Raw genomic sequence first — 21,995 nt, forward strand, 5'->3', positions numbered from 1 at the left:
CCCCCCCCTCCATGGAGGGAACACATGGCTGTCGAAGGGGGCTCACGGCATGTCTGTACCCATCGTGACCAAAGGCCAAATGCACCAACCAAGCCCAAGTGGGCAGAAAAGCAGGCTGGAGCTGTGCCTGGCTCCGCCTTCCCCTGCCAGGAACCTCAGCCATGCCCAGGCCAGGCTGAGGCTGAGGCCTCCTCTGGGCCCTGCCTCTGCCCTGGCTCCAGCACCCCAAGCCCCCACCCCTGGGGGGCCCTCCAGTGCTCCAGCCTCACTGCTAGGCGGTCCTTGGCCAGTGTCCCTGGGAAGGCCCAGGGCTGCAGGATGGACAGAGGTTGCCCTCACAGGACCATCTGGGTTCCCTGCCTCACCGGTGGCCGGGTCCTATCTGCAGGAAGGGGGAGCCAGAGCCATGTTACTGTCCTGTGCCATCGGGCACCTGTCCCTGCTCCCCGCCTCACACAGTCCAGGCCCCCAAAGGGCTCTGCCCTTGCCCGAGCTTTCCCTGGCTCCTCGGCCTCAAATGGGATCAGCACTCCCTCCCTAAGCCCCTCCTGCTGAGGCCTTCCTGCCTTCAAGCCTTTCCCAGGGCCCCTGGTATCCGTGAAGTGGGGGAGCTGGTGACTCATGTCAGTGTCTGGCTCTTCTCCAGCAGCTGCAAATGCAGCGGCTGTGCATCAAGCACAGAGCCCAGGGAACAGAGCCCCAGTGGACAGAGCCCAGGGGACAGAACCCTAATGCACAAAGCCCAGGGGACAGAGCCCTAATGCACAGAGCCCAGGGGACAGAGCCCAGTGCACAGAGCCCAGGGGACTGAGCCCTAATGTACAGAGCCCCGGGGGACAGAGCCCCGGGAACAGAACCCCAGTGGACAGAGTAAGGAGCATGCACTAGAGGCAACTGGAGCGTGGAGAGGGAATGGTGATGGTGGTGTCAGGCCAGTGCCAGGCTCTTGGGGCGGGGGGGGGGGGGTGGGGTACAGCAGCAGGGGTGGGCTGATCTGAAAGGATGATGTACCCTAGAAAAGCCATGTTTTCATCCTGATCCATCTGGTAGAGGCAACCATTTCTTTTAATCCCTATTCAGCACAGTATGGTGCAAGCTTGATTAGATTATCTCCGTGGAGATGTGACTCACCCAATTGTGGGTATTAACCTTTGGTTAGAGGGAGATGTGACTCCACCCATTCCAGGGTGGGTCTTGATTCGTTTACTGGAATCCTTTAAAAGGGGAAACATTTTGGAAAAAGCTTCAGAGCCACAAGAACCACAAGAGCCCAGGCAGCCAGAGACCTTTGGAGATGAAGAAGGAAAATGCCCCAAGGGGCACTTTATGAAACAAGAAGCCTGGAGAGAAAGCTAGCAGATGTTGCCATGTTCTCCATGTGCCTTTCCAGTTGAGAGAGAAACCCTGAATGTCACTGGCCTTTCTTGAGTGAAGGTAACCTCTTGTTGGTGCCTTAATTCAGACATTTTTATAGACTTGCTTTAATTTGGACATTTTCACGGCCTTAGAACTGTAAACTTGAAACTTAATACATCCCCCCTTAGAAAACCTATTCCATTTCTGGTATATTGCATTCCAGCAACTGGCAAACTAGAACAAGGAGCCTCCCCAGATGTTCATGGCCGGCCCCACCTGACCCAGGGTCCCCCAAAGAGGGTGTGTCCCCTCCCACACAGGGCTGTGGCTGGTGGGATGGGGCCTCCATTACTGACCAGGTGAGCTGTCTACAGACTGTGACAGGGGGAAAGAGTTTGGGAACTGAGTCAGCCCAGTGCCCCCAAGTCCATGGGCCTGCAGTGCCCAGGAGGTGGGTGGACCCCCCCCCCCCACTGCAGGGGCGGGGCTTGGGTGGGGGAATATGCCATGTGTCCCAAGCTTGCCAGGTATGCAGGGCAGACATCCCTCCTCAGAGGCCACTGAAGGTCCCATCTTGGCAAAAGGCCCTTCCATTTAGTTTAGGGAAAGGAACATGTCAAAGGATGGATTTTCACGCTAAAGGAAGCACACCAGACAACCCAAACACAGAAGCCCTGATAGAAATGAGGGCATTTATCTTGTACAGTTTAATGTAAGGCCCTGAAACATCTAGAGGATGTCAGGCAGATAATTAAAAGCTATTGGCAAAGTCTCTAGAGGGATGGGAGAAAAAATATGGAACAATTAAATTTTATTACTAGGGAAACCCCTGATATTCTCTCAACATAGGGACTCCCAAGTCAATAGGCCAAGCCCTTGATCTTGAGGCCTTGCTCTTGTGAAGCTGATGTATGTAGCGGAGAAGCCAAGCCTACCTACAGGTATGCCAAAGAGTTACTTCCACTTTGGAGGCTACTCTTACATAAGCTTCAGTTAGATAATTGCTATTTATCATGGTTTGCCAACCCCCAACCTAAACCATTCCTGCTGTATTAGTTAGGGTTCTCTAGAGAAACAGAATCAACAGGGAACACTTGCAAATATAAAATTTATGAAAGTGTCTCACGTGACCGTAGAAACGCAGAGTCCAAAATCCACAGGGCAGGCTCCGAAGCCGATGACTCCAATGGATGGCCTGGATGAACTCCACAGGAGAGGCTCACCAGCCAAAGCAGGAATGCAACCTGTCTCCTCTGAGTCCTCCTTAAAAGGCTTCCCATGATTACATTTAGCATCACTAATTGCAGAAGGCACTCCCCTTTGGCTGATTACAAATGGAATCAGCTGTGGATGTAGCTGACGTGATCATGACCTAATCCTATGAAATGTCCTCATTGCAACAGACAGGCCAGCACTTGCCCAATCAGATGAACAGGTACCACAACTTGGCCAAGTTGACACCTGTCCCTAACCATGACAGTCCACCCCTTGTCAACTTGGCACATATATATATATATATCACCTTAGACCATACTTAATTTCCAAATGAAAACAAATAAGCACACGTTTTTTCTTTTACCTGACAATACTCAACTGTCCTGCATATAACTGGAAACACATTAAATCTCTCCAGAATAGCGTGCAAATCCTTGGGCAACATTCATTCTTAAACTTGATATCTTACAACTTAAATAGTATAACACAAACAAAACAGCATTACAGTCCTCGTTTCTGTAACTGATCACGTGGTCGAAGTTCATATTTATCACTACCTTCTTCCACTACCCATTCCATGTTCCCTTTCCCCTCAGCAAGCACTTCAGCTGGCCGTGGTTCTTTGCCTGGTTGGGTGACCCAAACCTTCATTCCTGAAGTCTCAGAGCCATTAGTGGTCCTGCCTGGATTGTGTTGTTGCAGTTTTCCATTGATTTTAATCACAGGGCATGGTAGTACTAATAGACGCCCCAGGGGATCTCCTATATTCCAAGAAAACTCTTCTTTACCTCCATTATGTAGTTGCAGTCCTACTTCCTTCTGATAGTCAGGGTCAATTACCCCAGACAATAATGTAATCCCCTTCTTGGTGTGTTGATCCAGAGGCATAAGTAGCCCAAAGTGGCCAGGTGGCAATCTTAACTTCCAGTTCAGTGGTATCACTGTTGTTTCTCCTGGAGAAAGCACACCCCGTTTTGGAACTAAAACCTGTAGGCCAGCAGAACTCAGGGTAGCAGGGACAGGAAGCAAAAATTTTCCTAGTGGATCACTAGGAGTAATAGTGAGTGGCACCACACCCATTTCCACCCCTTGGTTCCTGGACCCATGGATCCTGGCTATAGGAGAAACAACACCATACAGTGGACGCTGATTCAGAGCATACACAGCTTCCTGGAGAACATTACCCCAGCCTTTCAAGTTTTTGCCACCTAGTTGGCACCGTAATTGAGTTTTCAAAAGGCCATTCCACCATTCTATCAATCCAGCAGCTTCTGGATGATGGGGAACATGGTAAGACCAGAGAATTCCATGAGCATGTGCCCATTCCCGCACTTCATTTACTGTGAAGTGTGTTCCTTGATCCGAAGCAATGCTATGTGGAATACCATGATGATGGATAAGGCATTCTGTAAGCCCACGGATAGTAGTTTTGGCAGAAGCATTGCGTGCAGGGAAAGCAAACCCATATCCAGAGTATGCGTCTATTCCAGTTAGAACAAATCGCTGCCCCTTCCATGAAGGGAGTGGTCCAATGTAATCAACCTGCCACCATGTAGCTGGCTGGTCACCTCGGGGAATGGTGCCATATCGGGGGCTGAGTGTGGGTCTCTGCTGCTGGCAGGTTGGGCACTCAGCAGTGGCTGTAGCCAGGTCAGCCTTGGTGAGTGGAAGTCCATGTTGCTGAGCCCATGCATAACCTCCATCCCTACCACCATGACCACTTTGTTCATGAGCCCATTGGGCAATAACAGGAGTTGCTGGGGAAAGAGGCTGACTGGTATCCACAGAACGGGTCATCTTATCCACTTGATTATTAAAATCTTCCTCTGCTGAAGTCACCCTCTGGTGTGCATTCACATGGGACACAAATATCTTCATGTTTTTAGCCCACTCAGAAAGGTCTATCCACATACTTCTTCCCCAGACCTCTTTGTCACCAATTTTCCAATTATGGTCTTTCCAAGTTCCTGACCATCCAGCCAAACCATTAGCAACAGCCCATGAGTCAGTATACAAACGCACCTCTGGCCAGTTTTCCTTCCAAGCAAAATGAACAACCAGGTGCACTGCTCGAAGTTCTGCCCACTGGGAGGATTTCCCCTCACCACTGTCCTTCAAGGACACCCCAGAAAGGGGTTGTAATGCTGCAGCTGTCCACTTTTGGGTGGTACCTGCATATCGTGCTGAACCATCTGTAAACCAGGCCCGAGTTTCCTCTTCCTCAGTCAATTCACTGTAAGGAACACCCCAAAAGGCCATAGCTCTGGTCTGGGAAAGAGAAGGTAATGTGGCAGCAGGAGTGGAAACCATGGGCATTTGTGCCACTTCTTCATGTAACTTACTTGTGCTTTCAGGACCTGCTCTGGCTCTATCTCGTATATACCATTTCCACTTTACAATAGAGTGCTGCTGTGTACGTCCAACTTTATGGCTTGGTGGGTCAGACAACACCCAACTCATGATAGGCAACTCAGGTCTCATGGTAACTTGGTGGCCCATGGTTAAGCATTCAGTCTCTACTAAGGCCCAGTAGCAGGCCAAAAGCTGTTTCTCAAAAGGAGAGTAGTTATCTGCAGCAGATGGTAAGGCTTTGCTCCAAAATCCTAAGGGTCTGCATTGTGATTCTCCTATAGGGGCCTGCCAAAGGCTCCAGACAGCATCTCTATTTGCCACTGACACTTCCAGCACCATTGGATCTGCTGGATCATATGGCCCAAGTGGCAGAGCAGCTTGCACAGCAGCCTGGACCTGTCGCAGAGCCTCCTCTTGTTCAGGTCCCCACTCAAAATTAGCAGCTTTTCTGGTCACTCGATAAATGGGCCGGAGTAGCACACCCAAATGAGGAATATGTTGTCGCCAAAATCCAAAAAGACCAACTAGGCGTTGTGCCTCTTTTTTGGATGTGGGAGGGGCCAGATGCAGCAATTTATCCTTCACCTTAGAAGGGATATCTCGACATGCCCCACACCACTGGACACCTAAAAATTTTACTGAGGTGGAAGGCCCCTGTATTTTTGTTGGATTTATCTCCCATCCTCTGACACGCAAATACCTTACCAGTAAATCTAGAGTAGTTGCTACTTCTTGCTCACTAGGTCCAATCAACATGATATCATCAATATAATGGACCAGTGTGATGTCTTGTGGGAGGGAGAAACGATCAAGGTCTCTGCGAACAAGATTATGACATAGGGCTGGAGAGTTGATATACCCCTGAGGTAGGAGGACAGTGAAAGTATATTGCTGACCTTGCCAGCTGAAAGCAAACTGTTTCTGGTGGTCCTTACTAATAGCTATCGAGAAAAAAGCATTTGCCAGATCAATAGCTGCATACCAGGTACCAGGGGATGTATTGATTTGCTCAAGCAATGATACTACGTCTGGAACAGCAGCTGCAATTGGAGTTACCACCTGGTTGAGTTTACGATAATCCACTGTCATTCTCCAAGACCCATCTGTTTTCTGCACAGGCCAAATAGGAGAGTTGAACGGGGATGTGGTGGGAATCACCACCCCTGCATCTTTCAAGTCCTTAAGAGTGGCAGTAATCTCTGCAATCCCTCCAGGAATACGGTATTGCTTTTGATTTACTATTTTGCTTGGTAGGGGCAGTTCTAGTGGCTTCCACTTGGCCTTTCCCACCATAATAGCCCTCACTGCACGAGTTAGAGAACCAACGTGGGGATTCTGCCAGTTGCTCAGTATGTCTATGCCAATTATACATTCCAGAACTGGGGAAATAACTACAGGATGGGTCCGGGGGCCCACTGGACCCACTGTGAGACGGACCTCAGCTAAAACTCCATTGATCACCTGGCCTCCATAAGCCCCCACTCTGACTGGTGGTCCAGAGTGACGTTTTGGGTCCCCTGGAATTAATGTCACTTCTGAACCAGTGTCTAATAATCCCCGAAATATCTGATCATTTCCTTTTCCCCAATGCACAGTTACCCTGGTAAAAGGCCGTCGGTCTCCTTGGGGAAGACTCAGAGGAAGGTTAACAGTATAAATTTGTGGCAGTGTAACAGGTTTCTCCCCCATAGGGACCTGGCCTCCCCTTCATTCAAGGGGCTCAGGGTCTGTAAACTGTTTCAAGTCTGGAAATTGGTTAAGGGGCCGTGACTCTGTGTTTTTGTAATTCAGGTTAGACTTCTGTTCCCTTGACCTAGAACTCTTTTGTTTATACAGCTCCAACAAGAATTTAGTAGACTGCCCTTCTATTGTATTTCTAGGCACCCCATGATTTACTAGCCAATGCCACAAATCTCTGCGTGTCATATAATTTTGATGCCTCCTTTGAGTTTGTTGTCTATTATAATACCCACGTCTACCCTGTCTTTGGTGATCAAGTGCTGCCACCTGGCTTCTGCCAACTCGGGATCCTGTCATCCCCATTGTGTTTAAGGATTCCAGCTCAGTGACAGCAGTTCCTACAGTAATATCTGACCTACAGAGAAGTGCAACCACAGAGCTCTTGAGGGATGATGGTGCTAGTCTCACAAATTTATTTCTCACTGTTCTGGTAAAAGGTGCACCCTCTGGACATTCCTGGGGTGTAGGAGCAGGCTTTGCATGATAAATCCACTCTAACATCCCAATCTCTCTAAGCCTCTGGATCCCCTCATCTACATTATACCAGGGCAGTTCTGGCATTTCAACCTCAGGTAATGTTGGCCACCTTTTGATCCATGTTTCAACCAACCACCCAAACAAGCTGTTAACACCTTTTCTAACTGCTGGAGCTATAACATTGAATGCAGAATCTCTGCTTAGTGGGCCCATATCAATAAATTCAGCCTGATCCAGCCTTATATTCCTCCCACCATTATCCCACACTCTTAAAATCCATTGCCACACATATTCCCCTGATTTCTGTCTATATAAATTGGAAAACTCACACAGTTCTTTTGGAGTATAACGTACCTCCTCATGTGTGATACTTTGTACCTCACCTTTAGGGGCCTGTTGGGACTTTAGTCTAGTTATAGGTCTAGAAGAAATGAGGGGTGGTGGGGGTGGGTCATGAAAAGAATTAGAAATATCTTCCAAGCCATTTGCTTCAGGGCTTTCATTTGCAGTTTCATCTGGTGAAACAGGATTAATAACTCTAGGGCTAATCCCTTCAGGAGGAGGTTGGGTGGCCAATTCCTCAAGGCAGGCTGGAGGTGGGGCGGCTATGTCCTCAGGGCAGACTATTACAGGGTTATCTAAAGAAGGCTCAGCATGGTCTAGGGTTTCAACTTCACCCCCAACATCATTATCAATCCATATGTCACCATCCCATTTTTCAGGGTCCCACTCCTTTCCAATCAATGCCCTCACTTTAACGGCAGACACCATGCAAGACTGAAATTTCAGTTTACGTTGTAAAGTTGCTACTCTAACAATAAGATTCTGAGTCTGATTTTCAGAGATCTCAAGTCTACGGCTACAGGAAATAAAATTTTCCTTCAGGATACTCATAGAAACCTCTACATCTTTCAGACGGCACTTAAGCTTCTTGTTTGAAGCCTTAAGCCCATCCCTTTCACCCTTTAATGTAGACAGTGTATCTAACAACAACCAACCAACATCTCTATAACTCTTATTTCTACAAAACTCTGTAAAGGTGTCAAAAACATTATCCCCCAGAGTCTGGCTTCGTACAAGCGAAGCATTAGGAGAATCGAATGATGATATTTTGACTATCTCCTTTGCCAACTCAGTCCATGGATTGGGAGTGTCATTCTGATTACAGGAATCAGAGTCCTTAGTGTCTCTGAGCCCAGTCAGAGTAGAAAACCATTCATAAAAACCCATTTTTAAGATTCTGTTCCTTAAGAACCACTCCTGGTACCAAGATGTATTAGTTAGGGTTCTCTAGAGAAACAGAATCAACAGGGAACACTTGCAAATATAAAATTTATGAAAGTGTCTCACGTGACCGTAGAAACGCAGAGTCCAAAATCCACAGGGCAGGCTCCGAAGCCGATGACTCCAATGGATGGCCTGGATGAACTCCACAGGAGAGGCTCACCAGCCAAGCAGGAATAGGGCCTGTCTCCTCTGAGTCCTCCTTAAAAGGCTTCCCGTGATTGGATTTAGCATCACTAATTGCAGAAGACACTCCCCTTTGGCTGATTACAAATGGAATCAGCTGTGGATGTAGCTGACGTGATCATGACCTAATCCTATGAAATGTCCTCATTGCAACAGACAGGCCAGCACTTGGCCAAGGTACCATAACTTGGCCAAGTTGACACCTGTCCCTAACCATGACATTCCTGCCAACCCTAAAGAATAGCCAGGGCTCTACTGAGATTTTACAAAGGTTCCATGCACTAGGATTACTTTCCAGAAACCTACAACTTCCAGATGGTTCCTAGGCCAGATAAGTCCTGAAATCCAGAGGGCCCAGCCTCTCCAGAACATCAGCTAGTTCCATCCCCCTACCCCATATTGTCGACACCACTTCCCAACAACAAAAAGTTAGAAGAGACAGAGCCTAAATATACCTAAGACTGGGAGAAAGATCAAAGAAGGCGGCGGAGTTATACAGAGAAGATGGGATTTAATAAATGAGTATGGTTGCTCAATCATTATATTGATATTTCTTTTAGTCTCCATGTCTTGGAATTGCCAGAAAGAAATATACCTGAAATTGCAGAACTGTAACCCACACCAAACTCTGAAATCTATTCCATAACTTACTGTTGCAGTGTGCTTTGAAATGTATTGCTTTTTCGCATATACGTTATTTTTCACACACACACACAAAAAATACATGCCACCACTGATCTAAGGAACAAAAGAGGCGAGTTGCAGTTTTGGACCTGCTGGGGTGGGCAGGCCAAGGGGAAATAATGTGCCCCCACCTCCTGGCCCTGTGTGCCACCCACGGCTCGTAGCAGGGGTGACGAGGTCACTGCCAAGATCACATCACTGAAATCACACGGCTTCCCCCTGCTCTCCATCTCCCAGGGTCACTTGCTCTAGGGAAGCCGCTGCCACCCGTGAGGACATTTGCAATTCCTGCTAGGGCTCTCGGAAACAGCTCCTTGCCCAGGTGAGCAGGAAAACGACAGAAGCTCCCTCTGACAACTTGGCTGCCACCTCCCGAGACAGCCCGAGCCAGAAGCACCCTGCTAAGCTGCTCCTGAATTCCTGGTCCAGCTGGGGACAGCCGCTGGGGAGCCCCTGCTCTTCTATAGCACATACCCGTGGGGCCCAGCCCAGGCCCAGGCCCTAGCCCTTTGGGGGTGTGGGCAGAGGAGATATGAGCCCAGAGCCGCAGCGGGCACCACCTCAATGTCCCCCCTCCAGGGCCTGCCTGCCTTGCCCTGCCCCAGCTCCCACGAGCAAGGACTCTCTGGACAGAGCCCCCCTGCGGCCTACAGCCTCCATCCCTCATGTTATCCTCTGACCTGCCCCTGCCCCCATGCCATGCATGCACACTGGCTGCTTATCCGACTGGCTGGCCCATGGGAGGGGTCTGGCCCAAGGCGCACAGGCTCCTGAGTCCCCAAGTGGCACCTGGCAGCATGCCCACTTGGGTCCTCTGCTGTGGGCCACTGTGCCTACTGGGCGGGGGGAACTTCCTCCCACCCTGACCCGTCCCTCCAACCCACCCATTCGCTGCAGGGCTCTGTGGGAGAAGAGGAGCAGCTGCAGTGGATAACAAGTCAGGGCCGGTCCGCATTCCCTCCCTCCTCACCACCCCCACGTCACAGGTGGGGAAACTGGGGCACTGCTAGAGAATGAGGCTAGGACAATGGTGGATGTGGGATGGGCTGGGCTGGGCCTGGCGCCGCCCTGCTTGAACCACCCCTCTGCTGGTGGCTGAAAGGGTGGACAAGTGGCCCCCCTGCCCACCCTGGGAGCCCCCCAGGTGGAGGCCACCCCCTCTCTCTGTCCCTGGAGCAGGTCCAGCTCTCTCAGCGGGCGGCCGGGCCTTTCAGGACCACCTTTCCTGCTTGGAGCTCCGCAGGGGCCTCAGCCCAGCTCCAGATGACAGGAGAGGACTCACCTGGGGCCCCAGAGGCCACGCTGCGGGGGGGCTCTGGCTGGAGCGGCCGGGGTGGGCAGGGGTCCTTGGCCAGGTCTGGGGTAGAGGCTGCTGCAGCAGGAGAGCAAGGGATCCCACTGGTGGCCGTGGCCGTGGTCAGAGCAGGGCAAGGCTTTGCATGGGCATCGGTGGGCCTCTGGGGCGCGTCACCTGGCAGGGGGTCGGGGGCCGCAGGGGTCACTGCCGCAGGGAAGAAGTTCTCGCGGCTGTCCTTGGGATGCTTCGGGGTAGTGGGTGTATCCCCCACAGCCTGGGAGGAAAGGACAGGTGAGGAAGGTCGGACATGCAGACCTGGGGGGTGGGAGGGCCCAGTACTGCCCCCAGGGTACTGGTCAAGACACCCTGGATGCCTGGATGCAGTTGGGGACATGGGACCCCGTCCTGGACGACAGTCTCATCCATGCCTGTGGGGCCTCTAATGCCCTGGGTGCCGGCCCAGGGTCCAGGCATGTCTTGCCCTGTCCTGGGTTTGTGGGTGGAGAGGTCAGTCTTCGTGGATGACTTCCCGAGGGCCACCAAGGGAGGGTCCTGAGGGCTGGGGAGTAACTGCCGGGGCCAGGCCCTGACTGCAGGCCCCTGTACCCCCAAGGGACACTGACAGCCTCCACTGACCTCGGGACCACTGGACAGGCTCCTCCAGCCTCAGGCAGGCCGGGCCCACTGGTCTGAGGCTTTTCCAAACAGTTCCCTTGGACATGAGCCCTTTCTGAGCTCCTTCTCCCACCTGAAGCCCAGCCCCCGAGATGGGTGTGGTCACCCCAGAGCTGGGCGAGTGGCAAAGGAGGGGAGGGGCTGAGGGGGGCTGCTTTGGTTCCCTGGGTGGGGGCAGTTGGGTCCCCCCCTCGACTGGGTCTCATCTGACATTGGCTTTGCTCGAATCTCAATGTCCCCAGTTCTGTGTGGTCAGGAACGCACCCCTGGGGAGGGCCACGTGGGCCTGGGACGTCTGTACCCCCATGCTGCGCTCAGCAAGGCCCCGGGGTGGGGATAGCGCCCTCTTCCTCGAGGGCACAGGTGAGCCTCCCGGCAGGGGTGCTAGGGGCACGGCGGAGGGCACAGGGCTGTGTGAGCAGACCCGCCAGGGAGGGAAAGAAAAGGCCCATCCTGCCCACATCCAGGGCAGCCTCTAACTGTAGGGTGAGGCAGGGAGCCCCTAATTACCTCCAAAGTGCTCCAGGGGTGTGCTGGGTGGCCATGATAACTGGACCACATGTGAGCTGAGAGGTCATGAGGGGTGGGGAAGGGAGGGCGGGGAGGGCAGCAGGTCTGAGGGGGGCTGGGGGCTGTGCCCACCATCCTTGGGGCCCTGGGATCGGCCTCCATTGTGCCCTGCTGTGGCCACGAGCGCCTCCCCTCCAGCACCCATCGGAGATGGGCCCGGGACAGCTGGAAGCCTCTCCTCCGCTCCCCACACTGTTTCCTGGGCTCCCCCAGAGGCCAAGCCCCAGCCAGGGGCAAGAAGAGGCAGGTGAGAGGCCCTAACACGGCCCCTCGGTGAGGTCAGTTTGGCTCCTCTGTCCTCTACATCAGCCAATTTGCCTCTAAGGGGCCTGCAAATCCCAGCTCCAGCCCTCTCTCCTCTACCTCCTATCCTTTCGGGGTGAGGAGAGGTCAGCTGGCCAGAGGGCACCCCCAGGCCCCAGCCCCTGCCAAGGCTCCCCGCTGAGGCTCCTCTGTGGGCCAGAGCTTGGTGCGCCCTGCCTTGGCCACAGGACCAGCCCGGGGACCCCATCTTGGGAGTCACAGGCGGGGACCAGGCTGACCTGTCTCTGGGCAGCAGCGCCCAGGTGGACCTGGCAGAACTTCACGGCTTGCTCCAATGCGGCCTCCTCGTCCACCTGGGAAGGAGAAGCTGAGGTCAGAGGTCAGGGCTCTTCCCCCAACCCCCACTGAGGGACCAGGGTCCCGCAGCGTGGGTGTCTACCTGAAGCCCTCCCCAGCCCCTGGCTGCACCCGGCCTGCCCCACCTGGCACTGCCCAAAGCCCTCCTTGCCTGACCGTGTGCCCCCTCCCCATCCTGGGAGGGACAGTCAGGGCCCAGCAAGGCCACTAAGTGTGGCCCAGGCCCGGCCCCCAGGTGATGGAGAATCTCCCGAACCTCTTTCAGGAACTATGGGAGGTGGGTATGGGGAGAGACCTTCCAGAATTTGGGTTCTAGAGGCTGAGTAGGTCTGACGGCGGGGGTCCCGGTGGTGTCTGGGGGGAGGTAGGGAGATGAGGGGCCACCTGGATGGGGCTGCAGGCAGGGTGTGGAGGCCAGCAAGGGTGCAGGCAGTGATGGGGGGTAGGTAGTAGGGACGAGGGCGGGGCCCACTGCCAGGGGAGCAGCACTTTAGGTTCCACGTAGTTGGTCACGGAAGTCACCAGAAGCTGACCCAGAGAGCTGGGCAGGCGGTGACGGGCCACTCAAAGGCAGCCCTGCGAGGGGAGGCAGTTTAGGACGACCCCGAGACTCTGGGCTGTGCACCCCATGGGAGCCGGGCTCTGGGGGCCTTCCCTGGGTAGCGATGCGGGGAGCGGAGAGGGCTTGGGGGGACGTGACACAGTCACAGGAGGGCCAGGAGCCTCTGGCCGCCCCTCGCGGGCACCGTGGCACCCGGACAACAGCGCAAGCTTGGAGAATCCATGACATACGGGGACACAGGGACACTGGGACACGCAGCCCACAGGAACGGGCCAACAGGGAAGCCGCATCCCCAGATGGAGGGCCCCCAAGTGGGCTTGTCCTGTCAAGGTTGGGTGGGGAGGGTTTTAAAGCTCACAGTGCTCCGGACTTGACAAGCAGCACCTAGTGTGTGTGGGAAACCCCCAAATGGAGGCCACGTGGGCGCTGGGGTGGGGATGCATGGGGAAGGGGGTGCCGGGGGGGAGGGGGCGTCTGCGTGCCCATCACCTGCTTAATGAGCATGTATGTCTCGGCCATGAGCCTCTCGATGCGGGTCAGGTCATGCGCCACGCCCTTCTGTCCCTGCTGCCACACGCGGTAGGCGTCCAGCAGCAACGTCTTGCCCGGCTCCGTGTCTTCCAGCAGTTTCCGCTTGCGGCTGGGTCTGGGGGGCGGCTCCTCGGGCTGGGGTCCGCCTACCCTGGCAGCAGTGGGGGCCGGGGGGCCCTGCTGCCGGGCGCTGATGCTCAGCTCCTCCAGGGACAGCTCTGTGGGCCGGCTCTCAGGGCCGCGCTGCGGGGGCGCCCGGCCCGTGTCCATGGGCTCGGCAGGCCCGGCCTGGGGGCTGCCCTTGTCTGCCTGCTCCCCGCCCAGAGCCCCGTGGTCACCTGCTTCCAGGGCCAAAAGCCGCAAGGGAAGGGGGCCCACGGCACCCCCAGGCTCAGAGCCCGGCCCGGAGCCGTCAGCCGCCGGGGGCTTCTTGGGGTGCAGGGGGCCCTCGTGGCCCTCTTCAGGGCCGGCCTTGTGGGGGGCGTCAGTGGCCACCCTGGCTCCGGGGAGGCCGCAAGCCCTGGCTGCTGGGCGCTCCGAGCTCTGCATGGAAATGGAACGCAAGAGACTATGGCTTGTTTGCAGGTTGGGGTCTGGGGTGGATGCTGAGCTGGAAGGCGCCCCTCCTAGCTGCCCGGGGCTGCCCCTTCCCCTATGCCAGGAGTACGCATGGCCCGAGGAAGGCTCTCCCTTCCCTGGCCCCCCCATCCCCCCAGAGAGGGAGAGGGCCACAGGGCTCCGGAGGGGATGCTGAGCTAGTAGCCAGGCTTGGCTGTGCTGGGACATGGCCGTTCCCCACCCCTGGCCCCTGCTGCCAGCCCAGGGAACTCCATGGGGAGGTCTGCCTGGGCCTTTTGGGGGTGGGGTTGCTGCAGAGCTGAGTCCTGCTTTGGGGGGCTCTCCATCCAGTGTTCTGGCCTGCACGGAGACTGTGTGTGTGTGTGTGTGTGTGGGCTGTGTGTGTGTGTGTGTGTGTCCTGCATGCCCCCGGGCTCTGGGGGTGCTGTCCTGAGCCCCCGCATGTGCCCTGGCCAGCCCAGGCAGTGGTATCAGAAGGGAGTCAGTGACTCACACCCCAGCACCCCCGCTTGCCAGTCCAGGAGCTGTGCTCTCGAGCCCGTTTCCTCAGCACCCCTGTTTCCTCGGCTGTGAGCGTGGACGCTGGCCGGGCCCACCCCGGAGGGTGACGGCCCTGGCCACTCCACGGCCTGGGACGAGCTCTGCCCCCTGCTCCTTTAGCAGAGTAGCTGTCCTCGAGCTAGCCCCTTATCTCTGTCTCGCCCCAGTGCAGGGAGAGCAGAGTGGGGGCCATGGGGTGGGAGGCGGGAGTTGGGGGCTGTGGGCGGGCCTGGCGTGCGCACCTCCGCGAGCTCGCTCAGCGTGTCCTCCAGCACCTTCACCGTGAGCACAAAGGCCCGCTGCGCCAGCACCTGGCGGTCGGCATCTCGCAAATACTTCCTGTCGTCCCGGGGTGGGGGCAGGGGGCAGAGAGCACGGGAGAGCGTCAGACCCCACTCGGCCCAGAGCTGCTAGAGCGGGCAGCCCCCTCCGTACCCCAGAGCTCCTGGCCCACCCTCCCAGGAGCTGGCCCTGGACCGGCCCTCCCTCCCCACCCTGGCACAGCACCCTCTAGCTTGTGGGCCTGGCTGGGAGCCCCAGGGGCAGGGCAGGCAGGGGAGGGCAGGCACAGGAGGAGAGGTCAGAGGACAGGAGGGTCATAGTGGTCCCCAGCCCCTAAAAATGAGTGAGGCAACGAGAAGATGAGACAGCCTGCCCAGGAGGATGGCCAGCAGGCCCAGGTCACAAGCTGAGCTGCGTCTCTCCCGGAAGCCCCCACCTGCACCCTGCTAGAGGCAGCTGCCCCTGCCGGTTCTGACCCCTTCCTGGCCCCATTGGTTCCCCACCCCCTCACAGCCTTCATCATGGCCATCACTGAACACCTGCTACCCCTCCCTGAACCTCCGAGAGCCCCAGGTCAGGGGCAGCAGGGAGATGGGACGGGGGGGGGGGCCACCCCTAGGGTCTTGGCGTCTGGGCCCAGGGGGAGGGCTGCACTCACTTGCCCTGGTCGGGGGTCCGCTGCAGCATGGATGACACCCTAAGCAGGGTGCTGTGGTCCCGGAGCTGGGCCAGCACCTTCAGCAGCAGCACGATGGAGCGGTTCATGTGCCAGGCGAAGCTGCCTGGCCGGTCAATCTCGTCCACGGGGATCCGCCAGATGCCCTGTGCGGCGGGGGGACGGGGTGCCCATGGGGACGCAGCCTGCACTGGCCTCAGACCCTCTCATGCCCCCCACCTGCCGCCCCCCTGCCCTCAATTCGCCCCTGCCTGGGCACAACCAGGGAGCTGAAGCCACAGGCAGCCAGAGTAGCCGAGGCCAGTGCCGGGGCTTCCCGCTGGGCAGAGGGGATGTCTGCAGTACCTCACAAGAAGCCACTGCTCCGGGGGCACGAGGGATGGCTGTCATGAGACACCTGAGCCAGTGTGGGGAGGTGGGGACCCTGGGCCCTGGCCACAAAGAGCCTGGTCTCGCCAACCCCTGGACCCCGCGATGCCCATGAGGAAGGAGGCTCCTGCAAGTGCGGCTCGTGCAGCCCCCACCTGGGCCTTGCACAGCCGTGTGGGGCGAAGGGACAAGGAGGCTCCCAGGCCCTTGAGGTCAGACAGGCTGCCTGGCTCCCACATCCCCGCAGGTGGATGCCCACCTTGGCTTGTACATCTGCGGAGACGGGGACCTCACTCCCTGTGCAGGCGGCCCATTATGTCTTTGGTTTAGACAAGGTTCCTTCTTATATGTCACACCAGCACCCAAGCCTGTGTATCGTGATCCTAAAACCCCCTTGCCCCATTGCCATTCCACCCAGAACGCGCCCCTGTCTCCACAGTCTCTGGAGGGGTTCCCATCCCCCGCAACCAGCCAGCTCAGCTGTATCCTGGCTGTGGAATCACCTCCTCCCTGAGGCTTTCCTAACTTGCTGCCCTCCCTCAGCAGCCTTTGGGGACAGCCCCAGCAGAGGAGGCGAGTTTCGGCTCGAGAAGGGCTTTCTGCCAACCAGAAGGATGCGGGCGTCTCCTTCTTTCCAGAAATTTCCACGTGCAGATGCACAGGGCGGGTGGGAGGCAGTGTAAAATACGGCAAGGCAGGTGGCCCTTGGCGCTCCAGGGAAAGCTTGTCTGGGAGATTGTGGGGCAGATGGATGGCGTCTCCCCCCCAAAATGGGTGCCCACCGCAGGCGGGAAATGCAGCAGCAACAGGCAATCTGCTGGCTGTGACTGGCAGCCGGGCCTGCGGGCCAGATGAGGGGCTGGCCAGGGCCACTGGCAGAAAGAACCAGGCTCGGGCCCCTGCAGAGTGCGTCAGATGGGCTCTGGGGATGTGGCAGGGGCTGGGGGGTGTGGGCAGGGCCCTGCTGAGAGGCAACTGATACTCTTGCTCCCAAGTTCTGGGACCGAAGACTGGGGCCTTTTTCTTATATACTTTTTGGAGGGTGCAATGTGCCAAAATGAGGTGCTAAGCATGTTGCATGGCCTCCCACACTCACGAGTCATCATGCTCCACCATGGAGGATGGACCTGGGACTGCAAGTGGCTTGGAGCCCCTCACCCCACCCCACAACTGCAGGGGCTGGGGTGGCCACCATTGGAGTGAGGCAATGCCTCGATGAGACTCTTGCCCTAAATGAGCCAACTGAGTCTGTCCCCAGCCCCCAGGCTTTCTCACCCAGAGCCAGCTCATCAGCCATCTGGATCTTCTGGAACCTTCTCCACCCTTCCCCGATGGCCTCAGTCACAGAGTTGGGGGCGTTTTTCAAGCCACTGCCAGATCGGACGTGAACCTGATGGCATGGGGACTCCCTTCTGCCATGGCCATGGCACATCTGCAGTGCACATTCTGGGGACCCAGGGCTTGCTGGGTGCCTCCCAAGGCCACAGGGACTGGGGAAGTGGGGGCTCAGAGAGGGCCCGGTAGGGTCCTGGGGCCGCTCGGCTGTGCTGCCCTCTGTCCCAGTGGCTGGCGCTGGGCTCACACCCTCGCCCGCCCAGCCTCCATGCCAGGCATTTGCCCCGCCTGCGGACCGGTTCCTTCCTGGAAACCCCTCACTGGTGTGGGAAGGAGGGAAGGCAGCTTTGTGGTTCTTCCCTGGTCGGGCCAAGGCTGGGGAGGCTGGAACGGGGCCTGACAACCCTGCTGGCCACAGAGAGGTGTCACTCGTCCACCATAAGGGAAACAGAGGAAGCTACGGCAGGGGAAGGTTCTCGAAGGCCTTATGCGGAAAGGCCTGCTCCAGTGGCTGGGCCTGCAGGGTGCAGGAGGCCGCCCCAGGGTGCAGGGTCATGCCCTCGGCTGCACTCCTGTTCTGGCCAGCATCACGTGACATGGCCTGTTTCAGAAACAACCAAAGATCAAATGGTGGTGAGTCCACGGGCAACCAGAAAGGAGCTCCCCGAGGCTGCCCCTCCAGTCCCCACGCATGACTGGGGATCTCAGAACTTTCTGGACAAGCCTCAGGGACTGCACAGACAACATTCCATGTTTGTGCTTCCTCATTTTCTTGTGGCATCCTGCATGGCCTGTCTCTGACAACCGCGGTATATGACAGCTCGTGTCCAGGGCTGGCCCAAGCACTGCCATCCATTCATTCACTCATTCATTCATTCATTCACCACTCCTACCCTGCCCACCGGCACCCTGTCCTTCCCGTAGCAGTCCTCCTGGGGGTGCAGTAAAGCCCAGGGGAGGCCAGATTATGGGGACAGAGACCTGGCACCACCACTGAGTCCCAAGCAGGGGCTGAAGTGGGATCACACAGGGGCTAGAGCCGAGAGCGGAGGCCAGGGAAGCAGAGCCCTCAAAGTGGGTGGGGCTCGCCCTCTGGGGAGGAGGGTGGCACCAGTGCCTGGGCTGTGCCAGCTTCAAGTGCCAGTGCTGCTCTGCCCCCCTTCATGTGCTGGTCTCCACATTCATCCCCCACCCCCGCTTCCAGGTCCTGGTGTTGAGAACTTGGAGAGTTGTGGGCAGCTACCTCAGAGCCCTCGGAAACCCAGAGGTCATGTGCCAAACTCTGCCCGCTGCCAAGCCTCCTCCAGAGCGGTCACAGACTATAACCACCTGATTGATTCCGGGGTCCGAGTACCCAAGGTGGGTCACCAAACCCTCAGCAGCCAGAGGAGCTGTGCAAAAGGTGCTCGAAGGCACTGCATGGCTGGGGTGACTCGGAGACATCACTTGGGGTTCCTGGGGTAGGGGTGGGACAGCGTTGTGGTGTGAGGGCCTATGGAGGCCCTCCAGGCGAGTGCAGAGCTGGGAAAATGGAGGTGGTGAGGTGCTGCCTGACTGGCCCGTGCTCCTCCCCACAAATGAATTGTCCGCTCCCAGGCTCCTGGATAGCAGCGTGGGGGTCAGGGCTCAGCAGCTTGTGTGTGTGTGGGGGAGGGGCTCCTCAACTCAACTTGAGCAAGAAGGCCTCCACAGAGCCCGACTGTGCTCCTGCCGCCACCTGGCGGTCCTGTCCCACTGTGGCCCGGCCCCACCCCACCACCCCGGGGCCCAGCCCTTCTCTGAGTCTTGTAGCCTGAGGCCACAGATCCATGCGCAATTCCACCTTTCAGCACCAACCCGCTGTCCTCTGCCGGCCTCCACAGCTACACCACTCCCAAGCGTGCTCCATTCTGTGGCTCCCAGGCTGGGGGCTCTGGCACTGCCTGCCACCATCGTTGGCCCTGTCTTTCAGTTGCACCCCTTCCCCCCAGCTTAGAGACTTGTCCACTGCAGGAAAGCAGGGGCCCCTGGAGGTGCAATGGCAGGTCTATTGGGCTCAGCTGGGTCCCTACAGTGGTACGGGCACCTGTCCTGTGCCTGCCCCGGAAAGGACAGGTCTGAGTATGTGACTGACCTGCCCCTCTTTCCAGAGACGGAGGCTAAGTTCAAACAGCCTGCCTAGGGTTGGCTAGCAGCTCCAAGTTGGGACCTGGACATGGGGGCCAGACTCCCTGATGTTTACGAGAGGAACGAGAAGGTGGCAGAGGACTTCCCCTGTTATAGAGGCAGAGATGGAGATGCAGGGGAGTTACACGGTGACACAAGATCACTTCGGTTCAAGGTTGGAAACCCTGCTGAGTTCCGGCCTTCCAGGGGTGGGCAGATAGCATGGCTAGTGGGATGATAATGAAATCCCCTGGGCCTCGCTCAGGGAAACAGCCTCCAGCCTTGGTCTCATGGGACATGCTGGGCTTTCCAGCTCCCTCCCTACCCTCCTGCAGAACACACAGGACTCAGACACAAACCCTTCCCCACCCTGCCAGTTTGGGCCATGCCCAGCCAGGAAAGCAGAGGAGGAGGCAAGCCTAGGCTGGGGCAGGGCGGCTGTGCAGAGGTGCTAACAGGACCCCCTCCTCTCCAGCTTACCCCGGGCTGTCCAGGACGCAAGTGTACATACTACTTGGGCCCCGAGAGGCCTCATCCAGGCTCATCAGGGATTGCCCACAGGATGCTTTGAGACTGGCCTAGCTCTGGAAAGTCAGCAGCCAGGCCCAAGGGAGTGACTCCTGGGCTGTACAGAGCAGCTGCCCTGCCACGGCCTTGCCTGCCAAGGCTGGAACTGGGCCCTGGCCTCCCAAGGAATGGAGGGCAGGCAAGCAGGCCAGAGGGGCTGTGCCTCCTGTACTCACACGTGGAGCTATAAGCCTCTTGAGGGGCTCACAACGTGGGAGATGAGATAAAGTGTCCGGGAGCTGGTGTCCCCCTTGCTCCCAGAGCCCCCCTGAAAGAGAAACCAGCCACCCCCCCCGCCCCGAGAGAATCAGGTCAGGCAGACAGAAACCCAGTCCCATCGAGTCCACCCTCTGCAAACCGGAAAAGACACCTTCTAGGTCAAAACCACCAACACTGGCCTCCACAACCCCTTCACCTCGATACAGACATGGGCAGCTCTGAGGTCCCTAAGAGAGGCCCACGAGCACAAGCAGGGCAGCTTGACCCCTACGCCCCTAGCGCTATACCTGGGCCTAGCCTAACTGGGGAATTTAGGCCAGTGACTCCCTGTCCAGTGCTCAGCCCAGCAACAGCTCTGGAGCAGCTCCTGGTTCCCCAGGACACATCGGCCTGCCAGCTGCTCAGGCTGCTGAGCACGTGCCCAGGAATTGGGGATCTCACATGCCTGGAAGAGGCAGGCCCCCCCACAAGGGGACAGAGGGGCATGTGGGTACAGTCTCTGGCAGGAAATGAGAGAGGCTGGTTCAAGGGATTGTGGGCTTAAAAGAGCAAGGACTCTGGGGGCAGGGGGCTCAGGGGAAGCCAGAGAGTAAGTCAGATGGAGCAGGAGCCTGAAGAGAAGCTTCTGCCAGGCCTGGGAAGGAGAGGGCACAGTACACAAGTGGGAAATTCCGGGCAGAGAGAACGTGTGATTTTTCAGTTAGTAAACAGAGCACAGGTGTTTGCCCACATCATCGAACACGTGAAGAGGGTCACAGAGGAGCCGTCTCCCCAGGGGTCCTTAACCCGCCCTTCAGGAGGCCGAGGAGCAGGGCTTCCCGGAACAGCTGGGCCCTGATGGCCCCTGGGGAGAGCCTGCCCCCCGGCAGAGGGGCTCCCACGGCCCGCCTGGCCCGGGTACAGCAGTGACTCAGCGTGCTAGGCAGGCACGGGCGGGGAGCCTGGGGGCTGTGGGACAGGCTGCTAGGGGCCACTGGAGCTGGGGAGGGTGCGGAGTATTGGTATGGGGTGGGGTGCCGGGTGGACTATCTCTTTACCCTTAAAAACTTTCTCCTGGTTCCCCAAGAGCCTGCAGGCTGCAACCCAATCCCAGAGCCGAGCCAGGGATGGGGAGTGAACGGGGCTGCAAGCCCTGAGGCCAGAGCTGGAAAACATCCCCATCCTTACAAGTCCCAGGAAAACAGCTGACACCTGCAAACCCACACACATCACCCGACAGCTAGGGCACATGGGGTGGGTTGGAGAGGAGCATGTGGCTTATGTTACTGCCTGAGGCCCTAAGCCGACTCTGTCTCCGGGGCCATGCGCTCCATGCTGGACAGGGTGTATACTCGTGAGCACAGAGGGAACCCGCCGGCTTCTCCAACACACGACTCCACTTACACCTCGCTGGAGGTGCCAGGCACACAGCCAGCACGGAGCTGCCACTACAGCAGTCTCCCCACCTCACCCTGCCCTACCCCACCTGCCCCCCAGGAAGCCAAGCATCACACACAGTGAGATAGGGTGGAAGCACTACCTCCCACCTGGCTCAGTCTCTCCACTCTGCTCAGAGTTGACCTACCCAGAGATAACCAGGGTCAGGAGCCAGAACAGGGTATCCTTGTGGGCAGACCCCCTTCTTCCAGATCTCGCAAGGAGCTAAGGGTCCCGCCCCTCCTGCAGCACCCTGAACCACCGTCCTGCTGCTCCACCCCCCCCCCCAGGAGCAGGCCACCTGGAACACCCCCCGG

General features: G+C 57.2%; 1 protein-coding gene across 3 annotated transcripts in view; it reads right to left on the reverse strand.

The window, feature by feature from the left end:
- Positions 1-21,995, reverse strand: part of CABIN1 (calcineurin binding protein 1) — a 135,636-nt gene that overhangs the window by 2,537 nt on the left and 111,104 nt on the right. For all 3 annotated transcript variants that reach the window (XM_077160200.1, XM_077160198.1, XM_077160199.1), the window contains exons 30-34: positions 15,610-15,773; positions 14,912-15,008; positions 13,509-14,093; positions 12,379-12,453; positions 10,577-10,865 (exon numbers count right to left, since the gene is read on the reverse strand). In XM_077160200.1, the coding sequence (XP_077016315.1) occupies positions 10,577-10,865; positions 12,379-12,453; positions 13,509-14,093; positions 14,912-15,008; positions 15,610-15,773 (1,210 nt within the window). The remainder of the gene's footprint in view (positions 1-10,576; positions 10,866-12,378; positions 12,454-13,508; positions 14,094-14,911; positions 15,009-15,609; positions 15,774-21,995) is intronic.

Source organism: Tamandua tetradactyla, chromosome 5 (assembly GCF_023851605.1).
Source record: "Tamandua tetradactyla isolate mTamTet1 chromosome 5, mTamTet1.pri, whole genome shotgun sequence".
Classification (NCBI taxonomy): Eukaryota; Metazoa; Chordata; class Mammalia; order Pilosa; family Myrmecophagidae; genus Tamandua; species Tamandua tetradactyla.